At 34.9% G+C, this 26,517-nt stretch overlaps 1 protein-coding gene across 9 annotated transcripts in view; it reads right to left on the bottom strand.

Annotated features, from left to right (window-relative positions):
* LOC104146873 (importin-11) overlaps nt 1-26,517 on the bottom strand; it is a 99,530-nt gene that overhangs the window by 39,166 nt on the left and 33,847 nt on the right. For all 9 annotated transcript variants that reach the window (XM_068928948.1, XM_068928953.1, XM_068928950.1 and 6 more), the window contains 13 exons: nt 25,288-25,335; nt 24,537-24,642; nt 23,480-23,606; nt 22,979-23,007; nt 22,752-22,797; nt 21,734-21,850; nt 19,255-19,368; nt 15,577-15,692; nt 13,936-14,012; nt 7,579-7,658; nt 6,887-6,967; nt 2,159-2,254; nt 436-549 (listed from right to left, as the gene is read on the bottom strand). In XM_068928948.1, the coding sequence (XP_068785049.1) occupies nt 436-549; nt 2,159-2,254; nt 6,887-6,967; nt 7,579-7,658; nt 13,936-14,012; nt 15,577-15,692; nt 19,255-19,368; nt 21,734-21,850; nt 22,752-22,797; nt 22,979-23,007; nt 23,480-23,606; nt 24,537-24,642; nt 25,288-25,335 (1,151 nt within the window). The remainder of the gene's footprint in view (nt 1-435; nt 550-2,158; nt 2,255-6,886; nt 6,968-7,578; nt 7,659-13,935; nt 14,013-15,576; nt 15,693-19,254; nt 19,369-21,733; nt 21,851-22,751; nt 22,798-22,978; nt 23,008-23,479; nt 23,607-24,536; nt 24,643-25,287; nt 25,336-26,517) is intronic.

The following is a 26,517-nucleotide window of genomic DNA, read 5'->3' on the forward strand; positions in this document are numbered from 1 at the left end:
GGACAGGCAGAACCACCTGAGTAACCTAATCAGTGAAAATGAAGCACAATGAATCAGCTACTTCTAGAGACTATCAAAGGAGAATGATTAGATCGTTGTCCCTGGTGTGAAACCACCAAGATGAGTCCAGGAAAGAAGCTCTCGTCATGTAGTGCCAAATAAATTAAAGGGACTTATTATAGGATGCAGAGGGAAGAGAAATCAGAGACTGGGTAAATCTTATGAGATGCTTAAGGGGATTGTGGAATGTATAAAACTTATTACAGATATTCAGGGGAAGAATGAAAGGAGGGGGAAGGGAGGGATCAAGTTGGATCAGGGAGGAACAAGCATGGAAAATATAGGGAAAACTTCTTCAAAAGAATGCAAGAATGTCAAAAGAATGCAAGACTTCAATATCCAGTCCAGCTGAAATACCCAGACAAATATCCTTACCTCCTGACCCAATTCACAAGCCATCTGGCTCAAAAGTAATGAAAAAAAACTTGTGTTTTGTAGTAGAACTCTACCCATGACCCCCAGATAAGTAGACATCACCATTGGATATCTCTGAAATAGAAGTAAATTAGAAAAAAAAAATTAGTTTGACTAAGAAAAAGAATACTTAACATACAACAAAGAAATACACGGAGAATACTTGCATGCATCCTTCCTTGATGTATTTTATTAAATTAGAAATTATAAACTGTACTATAAAAGCCCCTCAGAACACAATGTTGAGGAATCATTACCAAGAAGTTTCTTGGTTCTTAGAAGAGGAAAACTATGGCAATCTCAAGCTCAGTTTTTGCCAAACAGCAAAGACAACTCAAAGTGATTTACATATTAAATCCTGCATCTTTTAAAGTTTATTATGATTCAAAAATACTATTTTAACGACATTTAGAAATGCCTACTATTTCTAAAGTTACACAGTTTATCTGAAAGTAATTATATGCATTTGCCAAAAACTAACTTGTGTCTCAAAACTAACTGGCTGCAGTAAAATAACTCATTTTTTATGGCTAGTTATTACTTTTCATTTTAAAAGACACTACAGTTGCATTTGTATTAAATTCAGCATTCAGCAAGACGAAAGCAGGTATTTTGTGGAACTGCTTACTTGAAAAACAAAAGGCCAATGTTTACCTGAAAAAGGTAATTAATACATTTTTGAATATTTGGAAGTGAATTTATTATGATCTTAGATCAGAACATGTTTTTAATAATCTTCTCTCCAGTTTTAATCTGTATAGTTTCGTATCCTTCCTCAAACTGCAAACTGTTCAAATTCTCTTTTTTGTATTTTGTACAGCAACAAGTACATTGATAAGTAATATTACTCAGTTTAATCTCGGGAGTATCTTGGTTAACTCAATGATAATGGGAGCCAAATATTGATACCTTGAAGTCTTCAACTCTGAAAGAAGCAAAGGTTTTGCTCCAAAAATCATAAGCATAGAAATTTCCACCCACTGACTTTGCTGACAAAAGTAATTTTTCTACTGTGGTAGCTGCAAAGTTCAACAGTTTAAAAAAAAAAAAAAAAAGCATGCTGTATTTTAATTCTTTTGGTCCAATACCAGAATTTCTTGAAGGCAAAGAGCTGCACAAAAATCACTAGCAGAAGGAGAGAACAAAAGTATTAAAACAGTTCAGACAAGCATTTTGAATATCTCAAGATGATGCAGTGCACCTCAGATGCATGCTATTTCCTGTTCTGTGATTTTTCTCTGTCTGAGGATATCAACATGGACAGAAAAAACCCCTCCACTGTAGCGGCCACTTAGAAGTCTAATAATTCACTCATTTATTCCATTAGTGTGGGAAAATGATAATGTACACCCTAGCTACTACTATGAATTTAGGAATGGTATTGCTCATGTTTACCTTTTAAAAACAAAAAATGCTGAACAAAAATGAATTTTAAAACTGAATATATAAAATGTATGAGTGAAGTAAGTATTTATCTAAAGCGTATGGAGTGCTTATATAATGGCAAAACTGAAAAGAAGAACTTAAAAGCACCTAAGGAAAAAAAAAAAAAACACTGAAAGCCTCTGTCACAGAGAACAGAGAAAGAAAGAAATGTTGAAATGGGAAAGTTAGGCCAGATAGCCAAGGGTACCTTCTTGCTGGTAATGAAGAGTTGAGAGCAGTTACAAACAATAATTCTTACCTCCCCATCTATAATCCCCCTGAATACTGATGGAAGAAGAGGTTGAAACATTTGAGGCCCCAAAACTGGATTTACTTTTAGGACATTTTCCACAACCTTAAAAACAAAAGCAAGTTAGACTGTAAGTACACTGAGAAATCGTAATGGAGATTTAAAAGTACATATACAGGTCTGTAAGTAGTCCTGCTAGTAGGATGTTTAACAGTAAAAAGCAGGATTACAATTCATATCAGAAGAGCTCATAGCTCTAGTGAAGCTGCACCTGATCTGCATAATGGAACTGACACACTGTAAGAACTGACATGCCAAGTGAAATTAAGGGTCCACCTAACCAAGCACCTCGTCATCCATCTTCTCCTGGACCTGGCCAAGCTGGCAAGCCAGGGATCTGGGAAAAGCAGCTTGATGAGAGAAGCTAGAAGGGAGGAATCTCAGCAGTGTGGGGCTTATTTCTATTCCTCTGTCCTGTCACTTCTTTGGAGAACCTCTGGATGGGACCTACCAGCTCCCTGGACTCATTCATGAAATCGTGAGTGCTCACAGGTGTGCTAAGCTCAGCGGCCCACTCTGGTTCCCTGTTTTTACATTCTTAACCCTTTGTTTCTCAGCTCTCTCATTCTGCTCATAAGCTGCTCTCCAAAATATCTTCCTGTTTCTTTGGACATTTTCTTCCCCCTTGATTATTCGGCCTCTCCCCTTGCCAAGATGGAGGGGGGAGGAGGCTGTGAGGAAAATAATACTTCACTTCTATGGGGAAAAGAACAGAGATCATATGCAGATATGTACAGAAAAGTAAGAATGGGGAGAGCGTATATGATTCTTCCCCTGAAAGCTCTCCTTAGTTTCTGTTTACTTGCAGCTCAAGGGGACTTCCTGCACGAATTCATCTTCTATGGTCTTGTTCAGTCTCCTCCGAATCCACATACACATGAATATCCTGCTGCTTTAAAATACAGCTTTTTTTTTTTTTAAATAAAAAAACCCACTATCCCTACTAGCTTCATTTAACAGCTCCAATTTCTTGCCTCAGATGTTAAACAGCAGACCCCTTTCCATGCCTCTCAGTCCTGTAGACCACTAACATAGTGGTCTTTTCCCTTCAAGTCATCTCTTTCAGTTAACTCATTTGCGCCTTGTACAGAAGCTTTTCAAATCTTTGATGGTCCTTCCTGCTCTTATCTGAACTTTTTAAAATTCTACTATATCCTTTTTGAGATGAAGGGAATGGAGTAGCATACAATATTACAACTGGGCAAATCATGCAGTAAGTCCCCTGTTCCTCCCAGTAACGCCTACTACTTTCTGATCTTTGAGACTGCTATTGCACTAATAGTCATGTAGAAGAAAAGATCATTTGGTCCTAAGCGGTAATGACTAGCAACAATCTCTCTTGGCAATGCTCAAAGAGCAAGGAAAAGATGGAGTCCAAGAAATGAACTCATGATTGTGCCAAAAGCATCACCAGGAAGCTTTGGTTTTCTTAACAAAGGGATGTTCTTCAAAAACTTGTTGGATAATGGAACGATTATCTCATAAAGCGAAAAATTTCTTTTATTTATCTTGCTTTTGTTTATTTAACCTGCTTATCTAATAAGCTGAAGCACTCTAAAAGAGGATGCTGTAAACAGTGGCTTTACTACTCCTGAATCTGAAGCGGAACTTAAAATATTCAATAATTTCAGTTTTCAAAGTCCTATGTCTCTCATAAGAATTTTCAAAGTGACCACAAGAAAACAAAGTTTCCTTGACAACTAAATTAGCAGTTCTGTTCAGCAACCTCTTTCCAAACAGAAAAGATGTATTCATTTACCTAAAACGTTTCAGTCACAGTCATTTTAGCAAAAAGATGGAATTGTTTATATTTTCATACCCTATGAATAAATTCTCTCATTATTTCTTAAACACTTGCCATTGTTGCTGACAGAATAAACACAGCAACCACTTCAACTGTTGCAAAATATTCATAAATCCAGTCTTTATGTACATACACCTCCAAAAGCCACTTAACTCACTGCAATCTATTGAAAATATTGCTGCTTTTTGTCTACTAGTATCCTTCATTTTGTTTGCTTTACTGCTTTTCTCCTTTCTCTTTTAAATACTGCTCAAAATAAGTAATTCTCAATTATTACCTCTGTCATAATTTTGTTTCTTACATCTTTGTTTCTCCCCTTTATTTTTGACCTTTCCTTTTCTTTTTTTTTGGTCTTATTCCTGTGGACTTGCTTATAGTATCAGCTATCTTTGGATATAACATCAGAAAATTAACACTCTTTAATTTCTTCTAGATAACTTAAAAATGTTAAATCAAATCACATCAAGCCTTAATCTCACAATATATCTCACCAGTCCAAATTACTTTTTTCATCTTTATCACTTTATTTACTATTTTAATGCCTATTTTCAATACAACTAATACTGTTTTTAGGGAAGTATTTCACAGAACTTCAGGTGGTCCTTGTTCCCAACGTTAATTTATTTTAGCTTTCCACTAAAAGACAGCACAGTTGTACTCGACAAAACATTCTCTTTTTATTAAAATATTTATATTGATTATATTTTCGTTCTTCCTCTAGAAGCAGGTAGACATGCTAGGAAGATGTTCAAACTGCACTGGACAAATCTTGAGAGTAATGGAAGACCACGCTGGGAGCCAAACTGCTAAGTGATACTATTCTAGCAGCATCATTCCACCTTAGGAATCTGTTTAAAAGTTGCTGCATCAAACATATGTCGAAGTATAGACTCTACATAATAGTGCTGACAGAGAGGAACTGATGTTTAGCTGCAGAACTAGAACCCTTATGCTCCGAATTCCTCACAGCAGGAACCACAAATGGGCAGAACATCAATTTATCCTGCTGTTTTCTTCTCCTGGGATTCTGTAAGCAGTTGTACAAGCCACCAAAGAGGTAGGAGGGCTCTAATTTCTGCCTCCTGAGGCCCCCATAACTTAAAATGGGAGGAAACAATGAACTGGAAAAGCACTAATACTTTATTTTCCAATTCCTTATGATGAAGAAAATTGTCAGCAAACTGTCCATTGCAAAAGCTACCTCATAGAAAAGTAGTACTTGGGACTGCAGAAAAGTCAGTAAAACAGCAAGGTGGGGAAAAACATCATTTAAAAGCATCAATTTAAAAATAACAAGTTTTCAGTTACAACATAAGCAACAAATAAGACAATCCTGAATGTAAAACAATATCTGATTTCTTTATACATTTTTATTTTCTGTATGTTTATTTCAAGAAGGGAATGTTTGACCTTGAATACAAGCTGGTCTTCTGCTCTATTGTCATAATATCCTACCTCACAGTTCCACCTTCCTGAATTACAGCTCTAATCCCACGCTTCTCTGCTTCTTCTCAACTATCTTTATTTCATACTCCCCAACTTTATTACCTTCCGAAATTTTTCAAAAGGCACATTCATGTGCCTTTTACATACAAAATACATACAAAAGTATTTCAAACATCTGGGTATGAATTTCCTAATATCTCTTTCATAATACCATTCAAAGTTTTGGGGGAAAAAAAGCTTTTAAAAGACTTGAAAAACTTCTAGCAACTCCATTTAAACAGGTGTTGCTATTACAATAGCAGCTCATGAGAAATACAAAGATTGGTTTACTACGACGTCACAGTAAAAACTCAAGCACACTACACAAAGAAATAGGAGAGGGAGAATATGTGCATCCAATACTCAGTAAAGACTGGACCCTTGGCCATAGAGCTGTTAAGTGCGATTATCCTTTATACTTTGGCCAACCTTTCTGAACTTCTCCATGTAGAATTGCTCTAGATCACACAATTGTAAAATTTAATTAGAACTGAATAATTTTAATTAGCTTTCTACATGTTCCAAGAGTCCAAAGATTAAACTTAAGTCACTTTGATCTAAACACTCTCCTTGTTTTGTCTGAACGTTACTGTGTATTGAAGAATGTTGACATAACCTTTTTCCAATATGGTACATCAACCACAAGACATCTTATACACATTCTCCATAAGAACTGGCGTTCTCAGTGCTCTAAGATCTTCTGAGGACAATACCATCTTTGCAATACCGTGATCGGCCACCTGCCTGTAAAGGTTAGGTATGCTGTTGCCAGGCCACGATACAATTAAAATAGCTGTTTTAGTTTGTTCTGTTTTCCTACAAGTCTGAGGTATCGCTAACTTTCTTCCTCCATTAATCTACAGAATAATCAAACGGCAAGAGTCTTGGGAACTCTTAATGCAAATCCATCAGTACAAAGAGGACTCAGAATAGCTTAGAATTCTTTTAACTAAGGACAACATCTTGAAATAACATGAAGTAAAGGAAGCATTGCAGAAAGTATTAGAATAGAGCATTAGGTGATATATTTGAAGATACTTTATATGGGTTGTGCTAGCTTGCCTTGGGACAACAATTAGGAGTTTGGGGGGTTTTTTGTTTTTGAGAGTGTGTATCAGTGTACCCCCCCTACATACACACCATCTCTACAAACAGATAATTTAGATATATAATTTAAAACACCTCTGGCTCCAACAGTCATATGTGCTAAATAAGACCTGGGCTTTTTCTGTTTTGTGTGGTTTTTTTTTTTTTTTTTTAAAAACATGTTCTACAGTCATCATACTTTAAAAAAAAAATCAAAGATGATAAAACTCTAGTACATTACTTCGGATAAGTACTACAGAGCTGAATATCTGCATATCAACATCATTTTGGTTATACTCTACCTTTAAAACTTGAACTTGACCTTCAGTAGTTATGTCCTTTAAGAGTTCACAAAATGACCGGCACAAATCAGTGGCATACATCTGAAATTAAATTAAAAAAAAAAAAAGAGTAAATATATCTTAATTCTATGTATATACATTTCAAAACTCAATACATCAAGGATTACGTATCTCCGAAGACCCAGCTCTTCTTCAAAGATCATGGTTGTTAAAAATCATCTTTCCTGAACTAGTTAAATTTAAGGAAAGCTTTTTTTTTTTTTGTATTAAATAAAATCACTTTTTCAACAATCAATCTCAACGAATTTTGTAAGAAAGAAGGTTTGAGAACAAGATATAATATCTCTAGTTGATTTCTTGATAGAATTTATGATCATAATTTGAACCCTGGCAGATAGTTAACAAAGTAGTAACTATTATTATCCTTCATAGGGCCTTTTCTGGTATCAAAGTATTAAATCAATTCACAAAATTATTATTAATTCTACAGAACTTCTCTGAAATCTGATTTTGAATGCCCACTATGTGCCAGAAAGAGCTAACATCAGAAGAGTGTGCCTACATACATTTAAATGAACAAATGAGAGCGTGCGCATTTCTAGGTGTGTGATGTCCCAATATGAAGGGAAAAACGTAGCTGGACAATAAGGAACTAAGGTGCTAATACAAAGCTTTAAACAATGGTAACATACCTGTAAAAATTCAGAAGAGGATAAGAAAATATAAGCATTGATGATCTTAAAGCAGTTTTTGAGGTTTTCTGAACTCAACTCTGGAAAAAAGAAATCACAATTAACAATCCCATCAACAAATCAAAATACAACTGAAATAATTCACTTCTAAATGCCTTTTTCCTCACATGGCATGTAAGTGCCAGATGCCTACAAAGAGAAGAAACGTTATGCTAGATTCAGTACCATTCAGGTTCTGTCTCACCACCAGAAACAGTAATAGAAAAAAGGGGGAACGTAACAGCTATCATATCCTCAAATAGAAGCACGAGAAATCCTGTATCACCTCAATAGCCAATGCTAATCAAGAAAAACTAAGTTTTGCATGTGTTAGCATGCTAAGAACACATTAATTATGGAACAAACTTAGGAGCCCTCTAATTACTGAGCAATGATGAGCAACCACGTTGTTGGTTAGTAAATGCTGACTAGAACTAGTGAAAGACAGACTGCAGTTCTGGTCATCTGACTAGGTGCTGCATCAAACGGCACTGAGCTTTTGAACCAAAAACAGAGCTTTACGCCATACCTTGAACATTTCAGCAAGGAAAGCATGCAGATTTAAGAGACTGATACATACAGGAGATAATATAGAGCTGCAGTTTGAAGAAGAGAGGAAAAAAAGGCAAGTCCTCAGGCTAAAATCTGCAACATTGCTGCTGTTTTTTTAAATAAATAAATAAATCCTGTATCAACTGTAAACGCAATTAACAGCAAAACCAAGGATTTCAAAGTCTCACATACAGTTTGACACTAGCGCAGCAAGCCAATAGCCCTCATTGTCTGAAAATGAAACAGAGAACCAAAAACTCAAATTTTCTTAAAACCAGTTTGGGAAAAATCCCAGTTTGGGATTATTCTTAGTAAAGTAAGCTAACATCTTCTCTACCACCTTGAATTAACATTCCAATTAAAAAAAAAAAAACAAAACAAAGATATGGACAAACTTCAGGAAAATGTTTTAAACAAAATTCCTCAACAGATTAACACACCAGCAGCTGGCTAAGGCTTCATTTGTGTTACCCTGGCTAAATGAATGCAGTATACACCAAAATGTGTAAGCATCGCTAGCCACAAAACACCCACAACAAGATTTCACAGAAAATATCCTGTGACAGAAATTATGATTAGTTTTTCACTGTAACATCTGAAGAGTTCTGGGGAGCTTTAAGAGTTTGGCAATTTTATTTATTCCATCAGAAAGAACATTAAGGCTTCCTGTTATCTGATGTGGCTACTGGATAGCCTTCAATTCTTGACTAATTTAATATCTCAGTACTTTGACAGGTGATGGCTTGTTATCACTTTTTCGGAACAGTCAAATATCTTGACTTGAAAAGAGATGACTTTCCACCTATCTATCCAATATCCTCATCAAAAGATTCCATTACATATCTTTATGAGCATTACTAGTACCACTTTTTTCTTGAAGTTACTGAATTCTCCTTGGAGGTCTCCTGTTTTGTCTTACTAGATGTAACCATGTTTTAAGTTTCAGATATTGACATAGTAGACAAAGTGTTAAATAAACAATCAATAAACGATCAAATGATTAAATAAACATACCAAGCTTTCAATAACTGATACTTACCTATGTAATACAATCTGAGTAGCAGAATTACAATGAATCAATTATTTCAGGCCAGAAAGAAAAAACAGATAAAAAGTGTCTAGAGAAACACACAATTTCAACCACTCATCTGTGCATAATGCTCAGTGTTTATAGAAAGCACTTTTCTAGAAAGATATTCAGTCTTCAACTGATTACCTTTAGAAACCAATAACGCATCAATTCTCGTGCTGGATTTTTTCCAAATCATACTTATCTTCTTTTTTTTTCCTTGTTTGAATTTGTTTGGCTCCTTTGGGTTTTGTTGGGGACCAGAGGAATTATTCCGGTTCCAGTAACCTGCTTATTGCCACCACTTTTACAAGTACAGCATAGGCACATTAAACCTGATGCTTCTTGAATCAGGTATCGCTTGATTTTGACCATATTCCCAACCTGAAATTATATCAGATTCAGCTGTCATTTTAAGCCTTTAGTCTTGCTGCAGAAACGCACCCATCCTCAGAGAACTAGTATGTTCCTCCATTCCATGTTATTCAATCTGCTGCACTAAGAAACGGATGAAAATCTCTGCAAACCTTCTATAGGTCAACTATATTTCAACAGAATTTAAACATTAACAGTGCTGATATGAAGGTTATTACTAGTGGGTCAAGAAACAATCAGACAAGCAAGTACTTGTAGAGTATACATCTTCGTAAGCACCTTAAGAGCACTTAAAAAAACTGGGTAATAGATGACATTCATTTGCAGTAATCTAAACGTGCATTCATCAACAGAAGACGAAAACACCACAGTACCTTTCTATCAACTGATAGAGGGCACACTTTAAAAACTAGCAGAAATACTTTGGGCACAACAGGTATATTTAGTATCATACCTAATTGAGGTACCCTTTAGTTTTATACCACTTTGCTGAAGAAAATATACTGTGTCCCCCCACCCCCCAAAAAAGTGTCGTAAATTAAGTTTTTTTTTTTTTTTTTTTCCCCCCACTTTGACAGTTAAGCTGAACTCCTAAATCAAACGGGAAATATCAGATGCTCAAATAGCATTTAAGGGTTCTGAATAGCAACCTGGGAGTCTATCACTGTATACTACTTTCTGAATATCCTGAAAAAAAATACTGTGTACAGCCTTACTAAAAAACAGTTTTGACCAAGTCCCCCATGACCTTGTTCACAAAGACAACTAACTCAATGCAAAATCTTCAACACAATGAATAACCAATAACCCCAAGCCTCTACCGCCACTTTCTGTAGCCCCTTAAACACAACCAAACCATCTGCTTTTATATAAAAACTGTTAGCATAAGTATTATTTTTCCACAGTCCCTTTGGATCTGAGTTATCAAAGCTGCACTGTATCTATTTATACCTACTGTTCAAATCCCACAGTAGTCTGTCACCCTATTAACCACACGAATGCACCCAAGCGGTATCATTGGTGTGAGACTTTAATAAAATGCCTATCTGAAGGTGAAGAGGAGGAAGATAATGTGTTTACAGAACTTCTTCCTCTCTTCAGTTTGATGACTTCTCACCACATACACTTCCTGCTCTTCAGCAGGACAGTTTGCTACACGTCTCTATGAGGTCCCAAAATCTCATCCATGAACTTCCCTCTCTTCCTTCCTCCAGCTTTTCTAGTTCAAACAGCACACTGTAGACAGCACACTGTCTACAAAGGCTATAACCTGCTGATGGCGCAGTCAATTGCACCAGAAAAACAGTTACATTACCTGTGTATTAGAGCAATTGCACCCAGTAAGAAGAAATTAAGAAACTACAAGACACTTATGTTCATCTCCTTCTACTGTATTTTCAACAAAAGCCTTTTCTATATCTAGTTTCTTTCTTCCCCGAAAGACATAAGGTAACCATCTATTCACAACTTCCCTTCACGACAAGATCTTTTGGCTTCCACTCTGGTAACTTCAGACTGAATGAGAAACTGTCTGAGGCAGATCTTGCCAGGAACTAGTTTTACAGAAAGTTGAGTTTTCATTTACATTACCTCAGAGTCAAGGCACACAAGATATCACTGACAGGATCTCAAAATCTAAATGGATTTCTGCATTTGTCCAATTGAAAACAGCTAACTACCCTGTCCTGACAGTTCTCATAAGGGTGGGAGGAACAGGGGAAAGTGGATTTGCTTTTAAATATGGGAAGTTTCAAACGAATACTGCCACGCAAATATTGCGGAAACTTTAGTATACAGCTGAGATTGAATTATTATTTAACTAGCTTGTATAGTCATCACTGATCAATATATATTTTTTGGAAAGGCCCTACAGCTTAAACTGAGCTGTTGCATTGGATTTAAGTACAAGATCCTTTTACAAGTATAGTGAATCAATAGTGTAGTTGCCGGAGGGGTATTAGATGGAAATACTATATTGTTTTTGTAACTATCAAGCTCTAAAAGAAATTTAGCACAACTCTAAGATTCATGCTCTATTTCAAAGCCCACATCACCACAGCTATAACGTGCACAGGCATTCCAGCTAGATTTTCATGGGGGTAAACAAAAGAATTGCTGGCAAAGCGTGTCGCAAAATGGCTTCCGCTTTCTGGCAAAATGCATACCATTTTGGTCCACAGCAATTTTTGACAGACATTCGAGAGCAAAAATTTCTCAGAAGAACGTTCAAGTGGAAAGTAGTACCAGAAGACTGTATAAAGAAATTGGTTTACGATTACACATTGCAAGGGCTGTTGTCTGTTTTCTCCACCCCACTCCACACCTGACAAAAGAAAAAAATCTGTAAATTAACTATAAAAATAATAATTTGAGCTATCAGAATACTCAAAAATCAGCCTTCCACACTAAGAAAACACTAGTAATTTCCACAACCCAAACCTACTCCTAGTGATAGAAATGATTTGACAGATACGTGTTTGAAGCTTCCTCTTAAGGAACACACTGCCTAGTTGTACTATTTGCACTACCAACAACATTTCTTGCTCTGTCAGTTCATTCTCCAGAACAATAAACACCCCTCTGAGGATTTCTTTTTCCCACAGGAACTAGCACAATTTCCAGTCTCTATTCATAAAATAACAAAGTTGTTGCAAGCATAGAAGATTTCTTAATATCTCCACCTTTTGTTAGAAGAGCATGCAGACCTTTCAGTTCGTACCTATCACTGTCCTGGAAAGTAACACCTGTGAGGGCTGGGGAGGACAGAGTGGGGATAAAATAGCAGTAACAAATGTAAGCAAACTACAAATATACATTCTGAATTTCACACAAGTAGAGCAGCAGTGTGATGCAACTATGAAAATCACGACCATTTATACAGCGTTAGCACTTTCTAGCAAATTCAGATCTATGCATCCACCCTTCCTCCTCCTTGTTCTGTGTTAGTAGTAGAGAGAATGAAGACAAACAATAAGTACTTTGTAGCTACAGAACCTGTCAGGTAGAACTGGTGTCATATACTAAAATCACTACAAAACGTTGCTTTCTACAAGTACAGTTTATTCATTAGAGTTCCTAGCATACACAGAGGAACGAGAAGCCTCATCTAGAGCCCACCTACTGAGATGCAATGCTCTATGAACCCTAGGTCAGGAAAAAAAAAAAAAAAAATGAAGTGCTGAAATTAATGACCAACTAAAATGTTAGCTCCTGTAATTTTTATAAAAAATTCTTCCGAAAAAAAAACTTTTGCTATTAACAATCAGCGCCACAATCTACAAAAACACAGATGAAATTTTAATTAAACAAAAATATATTTACATAAAGAGATTTTTATATTCTCATTAGTTACAAAGCAAAAAGCAGAAATTCACATTTCCTAAGCAATGAATTCTCAATCGTCATTAGTAAGTTTATATTTCGTCAACACCTCAAGCAAAACTACAGCTTTCAATTTCAGTGCTGCTCAGCTGATACATTTACAGAAAAGACATATTTGGGTAGCTGGAAAACATTCAACTTAATTGCTAACTGAATAATGGAAAAGCTAATAAGGACATTTCAATTCTTCAGACTTGAAATCATTCTGGTTGTAAGCAGAATAGGCAAATGTTCCAAATAGTCAACATCAGTAAAACTCAGCTCATTTGGAGATAAATTCTCAGGAACTTCTATACAAACTAAATAGTTTTCATGGACCACTTGTGCATAAAATGAAGCAATTTTCTCCCCCTTCTCCCCTTTTAAAATAAAGTTAGGAAATGCAGTACATAGTAGAGCTATGACATTTTTAAAATTAATTCTACCAAAAAATGGTTTTGCAGCTAAACAACTTGGGTTAGCACTGAATTTTAATAACATTGAGTGTATATATGGTTATTGCACATTTTCCACATAGGGAAGCCTACAAATTTAAGAAAAAAAGTAATATTTTTTGTAGAGAAGATCACAGAAACTAACCAATGAACTAAAACTTTTGAGTAAAAACTTGAAATCAACAGCAAAACCACCAGCAACCTCAATGAGTCTAAAATTAGAAGCTTTGTTTATAAACTAAAAAAACCACATTTCTACTCTGATGAAGTTTGTTTCGTCTTTTGGGTACAAAGCAGCTTCAATTTGTTAAAAATGAAAAGGGGGGGGTAAGTATATAACAAATAAAGATGATGGGAAAAATCAAATACAAATCCTGTTCTTGATTTCTGAATAGAAACAATTTTGCTAACCATTGAATTCTTCTAGCTACAATACTACTACTTGAAGGACATGAACAACACTGGCTGTTGGAAGAAAAACAGAAGTTTTATTAGTAAAAGACTCACCGAGAAGGGCAGACATGTTCTGAAATATTCTCAGGAGCTCAGGTGTAAGACACGGGCTATTCTCCAATGTTACTAACCTAGGAACAGATTATGTGAAATTAGATGACCTACAAATAATAGAGAGTAATAATTTTGACAGATGTAAAACACTGTAAACTCCTATATAAACAATGTATATAACCCTCAAATAAATAGTAACAACTGCTTGAAGCACATTTCAAGTTATAATGTGACCATTAGTATAGGCATGGGCCTTGCTAACATAAGAAAAAATGTTTTCACACTACTAAAAACAAGGTATCCTCAAAAATGCAGCAGAGGGAATGTTTAAGGATCCAAGTTTAGCAACCAAAGCAGAACACAAATAAGGTGGGTAGAGACTATTCAATATATAGGGACAACACTTGGAGCATTCGAGACCTCCAAGGAGCTGTGGCAGTCAAATGGCCATATGCTCAGCACTACATGTATCAATTTACAATTCCTGTAGTTTGAAAAACACTAAATATAAACAAAGTGCTTATGTTTAGAAAAACAAAACCAAAAAAAACAACAAAAAACACACCACACACACAAAAACGCTACCACCACATTCCAGTTTGTTCCCAGAGCTTAGGTGTAGGATTATGGTATCTAAGTAACATTTTAAGTGATGTAAATTATCTCAACTGGCCTCCAGCTGCTTTTTCAGGAAGCAGTTAGAGTCCTGTAAGTCCTGGCCATGTCTGCCAGCTCCATCCTGATGCTCCAGGAAATCTTTAAAGAAAAAAAGCATATATACACTCTTCTGCACAGGCATCTGAATAACTCCCTCAAGATCAGATCAATATAAATACTGAATATAACAGAATATAAAAGCTGTGAACTGATACACTAAAAAGGTCCCTAGCTTAAATGTTTTCAAGATCTCACACTTCAAAGTAGCTCCCCCACTAGCAAAAGCCTTTTAAATCTTAGTTTTGCTTCAGGAAAAAACAGAGCATTTGCAGGCTAAGTATCTGTAATTCAAATGCCTATCTACAATCTAGAGCAAAGGAATCCCTCCCTGTTTCAAGATGAGCTCAATATACACCTATTCGCAGGAAAGAAAAATACTGGATGTCTGAATAACTGTTTGATTCCTTGTAGAGTTTCAGCTGCACCACAAACATAAGCAAATTAACCTCATGATAGATGGATCACATTTCCACTCGCTATTTTAGTTCAGTCATCAGACAGCTTGCATTTTGGAAGATAACTTCTTCAGTATTTCACTCTAAAATTCACATCTCTTCCAGGATCCAGCTCTGAGAATCAACGGGTTATTGTGCTCTCAAAGTATGCAAAATTGTTAGCTTAACACTAACATTGTAGTGACTCTAGACTTTTCACCTTGCTGTTCATTATCAAAACAAAATTGTATTTTGTTAGCAATTGCCTGCAAATGGATTTCCTACTCAGCTGGTTAATTCCAATTGTGTTTCTTTTGTTAACTTCCTAACCACACCCCTTATGAGAAAAGGTATGAAATAAATGATGTTAGAGTGAGATAACTAGAATATATAAGCGCTTAATACAGTCAAAGCTTTTGTTAAATCATTTTGTTCTTTCCTGGGGATAAAAATAAGTTTTAAAATAGAATTTGATGAAGAACACTCTTACCACAATTCTAAACCATCTTCCAGAAGATAGACATGCGGAGGCTGGGAAACATCTGTACTTAGCTGAATAACTGGAAGTAGAAACGGATAGAGATTTTTGCTGTCTGCCCCCAGTCCCTATAAAAATAAATAAGAATTTTAAAACACTTAAGAAAAACTTTCAAAAAGTTTTGCATTACATCCATTTTACACAAAATGAGAGCATTTACAGTTTGATACTCCTTAACTTTCAACAAGTCTTGAGAAAGATTACTTCAGCTTTTGGATAAAAAGAAGCTTATCAACAACCTGCAAGGAAAAATCATAAACACCACATTCCTAAAACATTCTCTGGTTGTTTTCTTTCTAGGAAAAGTCACAACTCCAATAAATACTAAATGTTGAATAAAAAGTGGTAAAGATTGAAGGGAAAAAAAATTACTCTTTGGACATTCCACCATCCTAAATCTTCTGACACGCTCTAAGAATCAGGAGAAGGGTTTGCATTTTTTCTTAACAAAGATTCATATACTGGTGACAGTCTTTTAAAAAAAAAAAAAAAGAAAAAAGAAAAAGTGATCAGTGAGTCTGAGCTACAGAAAGATATCTACCCAGGGATACAAGGTAGAATTTTTTCAACAATCATTTAATAATTAAATATAACTAATTTGTAAACATAAGGTAAAGTAATTTTGTTGAAACTAATAATGAATTAAAATTAACCTTACAAAGACTAGAATGATCACGTTAGAAACAACTGGTTATATTGTGACATTACCACCCAAGTGAAATGAGGATAGATGAAGCAAGAACTCTGCTTTTGCACAATTACTATTTTTGGAATCATTGAAGTTTTAAATTATTTAACATTTCTCAGCTAAGACTTCTTCCTGGAATAATTTTTACATGCCTCTAAGTATGTAGCCTGAATTGCTGAACGCTCTTCTTGGACGGAGCTTTGGTGAAAGGGCTGGGGCACGTAAAAACAGAAATTCTTTTCAACCTGTTTTCTGGATTATATACTCTCAGCCAATTGACTCTTTTAAAGCAGAGTATCTCTCGATCTTGATAAAACATGCCCAAGAGGCTGTAACCAATGTAAGTATGTAAGTACGTACTTGCTACCTTTATCACTAAAGTCTCTCTAAGAAAATATCTTTAACATCAGGGAACAAAACATAATGATATTTAAAATCCAGACTCTAAGTGTGATCTAGAGAATTAGTGACTGGGAAGTCCATAACTGACACACTAGCTGAAACCACAATTATAAATCCAGTGATAAAACACAGAAGATCATAAATAACATATCTCACGTGACTTTTTCTTGCAGGAACTAAGAACACATAAAATCCAAACATACTGGATCAGACAGAAAATTCACATAATCCAGTACCATTTATTTTGACAGTGGCCACTAGCAGACATGTAGGGAAAAAGCCTAAGCAATCAAGCATTATATGCAGTAGTATGCAACCAACTAGCTTCTAGCAGTCAGTCACTTAAAGTTTCCTGAACTGAGGAGGTATGCAGAGTCTCCAAAGAACTGGTCTTCTATGAATTTGACTGACTTCTTTTGATTGATTTTCTACAATGGTCAGTAACTATAAGCTTCATAATTTGTATATTGTGAAAAAGAACTTTCTTGTTGTTTGGACTTAATGTACTTCTAATGGAACCCCACTTCTTCATTTAATTGTTCCCTTTTCATTCTCTCTCCACTGTTAATACTCTGATAGACCTCTATAATAACATCCACTTAGTAATGTCCTTCTCCAAGTTCAAGATTCATTGCACGTTCAGTGTCTTCTTGTATGGGAGCTATCCCATGTCCGATCTTCCTGTGAGCCCTTCTCCAAACCTTCGCTACTTCTACTATATTTTTTTGAGATATAGTAGGGTTGGAAAATATAGTCTGTATTAGAAGAAGTGCTTGCAGTGTGGATGCTTAAAGCAATATAACCATATATTCAGTTTTATTCTTTTCTCAGTAACTTGTTGCATTTTTGATCGCCAGTGAGCAAAAAAAGTTTTAGATATTTCAAATTTAAGGATTTTTTACTGATACAGAGATCTTTTCTGTTACTAATTCAGTTAATTTATTTCAACTCTTATCTCTGGATAAAGCAAGCAGCTAGTAATTTTGATATGCTTTCAAAAAAATTCTCTGACAAGGTACTTATAGTAAGTCTCCAGAAGAACTACGGAGTATATTGCAGACGTATAGAAAAGCAGGGCAGAGAAGCAAAGTACCATCCTGAATGGAAGCTACCAAAAGGACAAAAACTTATTTGGCTACCAATTACCAGTAACTTCCACTCTCAACACAATGTTGCTTAATATAGTTATTAATGCTATGTAGCAAAATCTGGAAAGTTATCACCAAAGTTATCTGGATTTCTTGAGTTTTGAGGAATGTAAGAAGTACTTACATGAACTAAACAAACTTAGCTAAATGAACAACCTAATGTTGATTAATATATTCTGGCAAGAAAACTAGTTTCCTACTACATACAGATCAACAAAAAGTCTACAAAATCAACAGAAAAAACGGACCCGAAATCACTATGCTCATCTCTATTCTCCGAATTATTACTGCACTGAGAAGCCTTAGTCAGGAACAAAGACAAGGTGTAGCAGTCCCTGTCCAAAGACATTTTTAGAGTTCTGATCACGTCACTAAAACAGATATTGAAAAACAAGATATTCAAGCATAGTTAAAGTTACGGGCATAGACAAATTCTCAAAAGAAGAAAAAAAAATCAAAAAGATGGAAATACAAATAACTGTAGATGTGATACAAGTCTTTTTTATTAAAAAAAGTGGGCAGATCAGACCTTTTATTATTTGTTTCATAACTCACAAAGGGTAAGACAATGTCTTAAAAGCTGGGAAATTTCAGGAAGAATGAAATAAAGTATTTTTTCCATATGCTACATAAAAATGTTGCAGTAATTAGTGTAAAAGGATATTAGAGGTATCAGAGGTAATGGGGTGAAAAAGTAATGGTAAAAATGATAACAATACAAAGGCTGGACTTCCCAAGAAACAAGATAATCCAAAATTAGTTAATGCCAAAATATATCTTGAGAAATGTTAAACCTAGTGGTTAGGATTTAAACAAAGAGGTAAATATTTTATGCTAATCTTTTTTAAAAAAAGAAACACAAAGGCATCACAGTGGTGGCCCATATCTCAGTCTATGATTTTGAAATGTCTCATGCTCACAGAATTTTGCAACTGAAAGAAAATCCACATCCCTGAGAGGCAGTGAACGGAACACAATGGGGAAACGGGTAGGCCTACGCTGCAGAATCAAGTCTGAACCATACGTAATATTTGTAAGAAGAGATTGATGCTCCTAATGCCTTCTGGGAAATAAAAGAAGCCAGAATGAGCTGTCTTCCACAGACACCAAAAGGAGGTACAACTCCAACACTACAAACCCAACCAGAAAAGCATCCTCCGGAATGCAGGCATTTTTTTCCCCCTCTAAAGAACTGTTTTTACTGAAACATTTTTCTCCTCTATCGGAGTACCATGTTTTTATTATAAGACTGAACAGCATTTAAAAATACTCTATAAAGCTAAAATAGATCTTAGTTTTGCCAACAAAAGATATATTTACTGAACACATAAGCATGTTTGAGAAAGAACTGGACAAGATATTGGCATCGTTTATGGAATTTTGACACCTTACCTGAACAAGATGGATTAGGGTGGTTAGAATGGCACATCGTAGCATATTGTGCTCCTCGCTCTGTTTCCAAAGGAGGGGTAAGTATTGAACCAAACATCCTACATATGGTCGTATCTGAAGTTCAGAACATAAATTTGTGTCTTTCTTAAGGTTTGCAACAAGGCCGTTAAAAGCACCTCCTAAATCTTTCAAAAATTAAGCCTAAGATAAACTGTCACAACAGGAATACAATTTGCTTCAATTTACTCTTCTTGTCCCCCTCCTAAAACATCATATTCCATTCTGTGACTGGAATGACTTCTGACTCTACAGTGGATTGAAAAGAATATATTAATTATGCTGACATTTATGAAATAAGGCTTAAGAAGTATATACAGCACAAATAATACTGGTATTTTGACAACTGAAGATGTTTTCATATGACTGTGTTCTCCACTTAGACGGGATTACTGAATAACTGAATTCTCTATGACTAGAAAGAGCCCCATGCAAAAAATCCTTAAAAATAAAAACATAAAGGTTGTTGCAGAATGCCACTCATCAAGAAATTTTCAAACAGACCAAGAATCTGCAGCAGGATACTAATCTGAAGCTGTTATATTACGTTTACCACCATCATACTTTGGAAACAGCGGAACTGCTGTAAAACACTACAAAATCCCCATTTCAAGTAATAAAAAAAAAATTATCTAGTATATATTTTAAGCGTACTTTTATTCAATTGATGTCTATAAAAGCAGGACAATTCATAATTTAGATTTCTGTTTTGTGTGTTTAAGATATAAGAATCAGATGTTCAGTGATTCTTAAAAATTCTAGCTATAATAGTATATTCTTGCTCTGATATTAGGCTAATCTTTCATCTTCACTTCAGTAGCTGTACGTGAGGCGCTTAAAGCTATTTTCATGTATATGAATTTTTAAATGGTAAAAGAATATTTTCTAGACAGCACAATCACTTAATTTTTAATTCAAGAAGTTATCAAAAAGAGTGAAAAAATATTTTGCTGGTTTTGCCTTTTTACTGTGTTTTATAAACTTCAACTGCAGATATTAATGGTCACATCTAGATTAAAATTTAAAATGAAGACAAGTGTCTGTTAATGAGGTATCATAAACAATTTTAAATAGAAGTGGCAAGAAGCGTACTGCTTCCCAGCAAATTCTAGTTCAGCAAGTCAGTTACCAATGTTGTCAGCCCCAAGGGAAGACAGAAAATTGCTGGAGGTTACATCCGCTCCATGATAATAACAAATATTAAAGAGTCCACGAAGAGATACCAAACATATTTCTAAAACCTATATCCCCCATTTTAGCCTCAGTATCAGATCCTAAATAAGAATCCCCTGAAATGTACCCTCATAGTTAAAAATTTTATTTTTCCTTATAAATTCTAGGCGTGTGCTACCCGTTTTCCAGAATTATAATAAAACGCAAAGAATTTGGTCCAAAACAATGGTTGAAGATTCTCCATCCTTGGAGATTTTCAAAACTCAGTTGGAGAAGGTCTTGAACAACATTTAACTTAAGCATGCTTGAGCAGAGGTCAAACTAGATGACCTCTGAAAGTTCCTAACAATCTAAATTTTTCTACAAAACAAAAAGTTAATCTGTTTGTCTTCAAAAGTATTTAATTATGAATTATCCTCAATAGACATAAAGGCCACTATTTAACTTGTTTTCCTGTTACTTCTCTAGCTAACCTAAAAATTCAGGGAACCTGCTGCCATGCTGACTTTTCCTACAAAGGATAATTAGGAAAAACTACATTTGGCTCTAAGACAGGATTACTTGCAAAAAGAGCAGATAAGCTTCAAACCATGCATTATTTCTGTCTTACAGTACTAACACAAAAAAAAGACAGACAACAGCAGTCAGCAATTCATTTTTGCAAAAACACTTTCAGTTTCTTTATCTTTAAGCTGAAAAATATACTTTAACACTAAGTAGGAAGCCCTCAAAATTTATAGGATCTGAACTTGAAACCTTTGTATGCAGATAAGGATAGTGCTTTATAGGTAATCCTGAACCATATCAGAGCAAACGAGAAATTAGGAATTGAACTGCACAGTCCCCAAGCATTTTGCAACCAAAAAATGTCTCTAATACATACAGTTCATTAAAAATTATACCTTGGATATAAGACGACATAATTAGAGCCAGAAGTTTGGGGGAAAAAATGTTGCAAGAACTGCATTAAAATAAGCAGAGGAATTCCTTTTGTTCTCCAAAAAAATCAATGCAAAAAAACCCACAGCAAATTAAGAAGTAACTGAGCAAGATCATATTACACAAAAGAGATCAATGGGAACTGAGAAGACCAAGTAAAGCAAACAATGCAGGCACCTACCATAACAGTAACTTGTCTATTAATCAAAGATATTTGTCCATTATTTTTATATAAGACAAAAACACTCAAGTGAGGAATACTCTGTGTTGTTAATACAAAGTTAAGCTTCAAAATCTACAAAAAAAATACCTGCATATTGACCCTTTCAATCACACAAGACAGAACATGAAGAACGTGCATTTTGGTGTCACATTCCGTAACTTCCTGAAGCAGCTGAAAGAGCAGTGTAAACATGGATTCCAGATACTAAAAGGAAAAAAAAAAAAACCGCTACAGATTAGTTCATTAAAAATACAATTAGCGGTATGAATCTGTAACTATTCCCATATGCTTACAACACTGACCTAAGATTTCTATAAACCTTGAATGACACTTGCAGAATGTGCAAAACATTTGTCTTTTATTTGGTAAAGGCATACTAACCTCTCAAAGCCTAAAGGAGATTATTAAAAAAAAAAAAAAAAATGTAGAGACACTCTTGTGTAAGAGTTCAAGCATGTAACCTATTTCAGCACATATCGTTTTAATGTTTTAATAAGTTTAAACGTGACTTCACAGATAAAACTGTGTAAAGCCAAAAGCCATCTCTCCAGAAAGAATGCTTCGTTAGAGACATAGCAAAGCTCTTCCAGCTTTTGGGTCAATAAACAACATTCAGATTTTGCACTGTAAAGAGCACCAAAATAGGAGACCAAAAAAGTTCTTCTGCATTCAGAAGACGCTATTATAACCATACATCTACATTCAGCATTTACATGAAATAGCAGATTTGAAAGGTATGTTTGGAACAGGCATATGGGAGAGGAAGTAACACTGATGAGGAGACTTATTTGTTAAGGACAGTATTGATGCTGGGAAATACTTAGCATCCAGGAGCACACGTTGCATCTAGTACCAAAGACAACTGTAGCAAGTTGTAATATTCGTAATACTAGGAGGTTTTGAACTGTGTACCTGTAAATTACACATTAGCAACCTTAACAAAGGCAGGTGAAGTCTTTAGATGTTTTGGCTAATGAAGATTAAAAAAAAAAAAAGATTTACTGATTACTGAATAGTTTGGTTTAAAATGAATTTGAAAATTATCTTTTCCTGCCTTGCTTCTACCAACCTGCTCATCAGAATACTCCCATGTAAATGCTCTTACCGGTAAGAACTGGTCCGTTCTGAACTCAAAGTCATCTACAGGTAAACTGTCATTAAGGAAAAATTGAATACTAATTGATAAATACATATGAGATCAAATAAGCAAAATACAGTATAGCTACATGACAACTGTAAGGTGAAGAATTCATTAGTAACTTCAAAACCATTTATTTTCCAGTAACTTTGAATTAAGAACTTATCAAACATCTTAAGAGAAGGATATTTAACTTTAGTGTTGTGGCTGTCTCAATACGGACCTGAAAGACAAAAGTCAAGCAGCATCACGCTTACTTCCATTAAATATTTTGATTATTGGCATAATACCTTAAAATAACAAACCAATAATTGTTTTGGCAATTGAATCCTCCTACGTATTCTGTGATCCTCTAAGAAATTTAGTTAGTTCAACATAAACTTTGGTTTTAGAATCCTTTGAAGTTTACTTGGCATTGTCACAATGATAACATCTAGCTGTTATTGCCAATCATTTTTCCACCTACAGAGCCACCACTTAGAAAATATGCTAAGGGCTTATTACATGTCTTTGACCTTATTCTTCAGGAATTAAACTCCTCCACATCTTCCCAACAGATTATCTTTGTTTTCAAGAGACGCAATAGACTTTAAGGTGTGACATTCCAAAGTTTTCAAGCAAGTTTACATAAGGGATGGTATGTTTTGGATCACACTTATCTCATAAACGCAGATGAAACGTTTATAAATACTTACCACTAAGTCTTGGTCCTGAAGCAAGTTACGAATTGCCTCATACAACATAGGCCTCAAGTCTGATTTGAATTTTACAGAAATCCACTGTCCAATCAGCCAAATTACTCGTCGGCGTATTGGTTTATACCTTTAAAAATGAGTAAAAAACTCCGCTATTGCACCTCATTTAATTCATTATCCTTGCTCTCTAAAAGACTTTGATAAAAGAGAAATCTAAGAAACACTAAGAAATATTATCCTGCAAGACAATTATTAATGTATTTAGTTTGTCAATACTAACTTCAAAATTTTAATGTACAAATTTTCTTTAATTTTTCACTAGCAGACTCAGAACACACCAATGTATGGCTGAAAGAAAAGCTTCTCTCCTAAAGCACTGAACCTTGAAGGTCTTGCTGGAAACAGTTTATTCTGCATACAATACACAAATAAACTAAAACTAGATCTTCCATTTATTACTGTCACCATGCCTTCAATTCTTTTCACCATACTTTCCAGCAATTTTCTTGAAATTCCTTTTACGCCCAAGCTTTAAAGCCAGATACAATTTATAAACTCCAACGTAACTATTGCATTATGGCAACTACAAACGTATTTCCTCCCCTTCAAGGTTCTCTGCGCTTAATTGGCCTTCACATTGGGTACCTCTGTTTTCTTTAGTGGATATCACAGGTATTTTGAAAGATCAACTTTGGCATCTCAGTATAGACTGAATTGTCCGTATCTTTAAATGTGGCTGTCTTGAAAAAGTTTAGCCAACCCAAATACACACAAGAGGAAAGATTTATAACACTTCTACATAACATTATGAAAGTAGCCACCACACAGTAATTGACACGTATTGTGAACAGAAAGAATGGTGTTCCATGAACACTATCATTTCTGTGATTGTATCAGTTACCTAATACATATTTCATACCTCTGCTCACTTAATGGGTATACTTAAATACTGAATACTTCCCAGGTCTGCAGTTGTTACATTACACCTTATCAAAATGTTATCAACAGATTATTTTTCAACAGATAACAAGAGAGATTAAGGTTATGAGAAGGTTACCTGTTATGAGAAATTTGTAGTTCTGCTAATAGTTGATTTTTAAACCACTGATCAAAATCCACACTATCAAACAGTTCATAAGCAGCAAGTCCAACTGCATTATACACTGAGGAAAAAACAACAGTTATGCTTGCTGTTTGTTTAAATGTTTCATTATTAATTCTAAATTATCAGCCTAAAGTATCAAAAGAATGTTTTAATATCACCTGAGTGCAATAAAGAAAATAAAACTAATGGATATACTCTGAAAACAGACATTATCAAACCATGATGAAGGGAACTCTGGAGAAAATTGTAGCTAAAAGATACTATAGAAAAAGCTTTATAGACTTTTGAAAACAGTTACAAGCCATAGCAACAATAAAAAACTCATTCTAATACCACTAACCATTCCATGGAAAATCTTAAGACAATCCTTTTCTTCCACCATAAAATCTCCTTATTTATAAAATGGACAAAGCATCTCCAAAGCGTAAGAGTACATTTATTTGCAGATAGGAAAGGGAAAGGAGAGGAAGAGATTGCGGGGTTGGTTTCACAAAAAATGTCGGTGAAAAAAGCACCATATTTCTGCATAAGCACTTCTAGCAGTTAAGACTGAAACCAAGTGCATAGAGAAATAGGATTTAGGCCCTATTTTGCAAATGTCTGAAAACTAAATGTTGCAAATTCTTTGTATAATTTTTAAGAAGTCAAGCACATACACAACAGTAGCTCTGTTCCTTCAAAGGTAAACTAAAATTTAATTTACCGGCATCTTTAATCAGTATGGCACTGGTATCTTCCATGTTGGTAGATCCTATAAGACAAAGTTAAAATAAACAAAAAGCCTAACTAAAAAAATACAAGCACGATGTTTGCTTAAATGAAGTAGTCTATAGCAAAGACTAACGGCTTACGCTTTTCAGAGGCATACATAACCACAAACAACGGACAACTCTTATTTTTAAAACTACACTTCCATTACTGTCCCTGTATCTTTGTTTTATTTACAAGTTCAGTATATCAGTTCTGATACATTATTCAGTGAACATACTAAAATCAGATCTCTGCTTTGATGCCCCATTTTTTCACTGGCTTCTTCTGAGCTGAAATATTTTTAGTAGCAACACATAAATTAGAAGCATGTATTTTCATGAAAAGACTCAAAAACAACTATTGAAGAATTAGAAATTACTGAAGAATTGTGTGGTACTATTTCAGAAAAGATCACTACCTAGACCTCGCTCCTATATACTTTATATATGCGCCAGCACGTGTATTTAGAATTCATTTAAAAAGTACATTTAAAATTGTCCAAAATATTGAGAATCAATGAATTCTTAATGCCGCCACAGCACTTCAACAATAAGTCTCATATCGTCGACATCCATAAATGCTATTATGGACTTCTGAAGCAAAAAAGCACCTCGTAGCATAAAAGTAGTAACTTCCATGATACCTGGAAAATAAAGCAATTTCATCCTTTTGTATTAAAAAAAATCTTTTATGACTCCCACTATCACAGTCAGCAAACCAGCCTGAAACTTACGTATTTTATGAACAAATTCTGGATCTGAAGTCAGAAACTATCCTCAGGAGATGAATGTTTATTACTAGCTAATAGAACATACTGATCCATTCTGGTAAGTTCAAATGTAAATTATTGTAATAAGTCCGATAAGATATAACCTGTGGAAACCAAACCTAAGCAGAAACGACAGGAAAAACAAAGTGCAGGTACCACTCATTGTCTTCCACAGGCACTATGAAACTCAGTTCACGAGAGGAACAAAATCTGAATCATTCCTCAGCCTATGAGGACTTCAGTCTTCATACAGAAAAAGAGTAGATTTTTCAGCGGTTCTAGACTCTCCAAAATGACAGCATAGCATCAGCTTTCTTAAAATTTCCGCACAGACCCAGCGGATATACCATAAATCATCTGGTAACACTTGAACCGGAAGCTCCTGCTAAAAATAGCCTACAGAATTAAGCTTGT

This window comes from Struthio camelus, chromosome Z (genome assembly GCF_040807025.1).
Source record: "Struthio camelus isolate bStrCam1 chromosome Z, bStrCam1.hap1, whole genome shotgun sequence".
Taxonomy (NCBI): domain Eukaryota; kingdom Metazoa; phylum Chordata; class Aves; order Struthioniformes; family Struthionidae; genus Struthio; species Struthio camelus.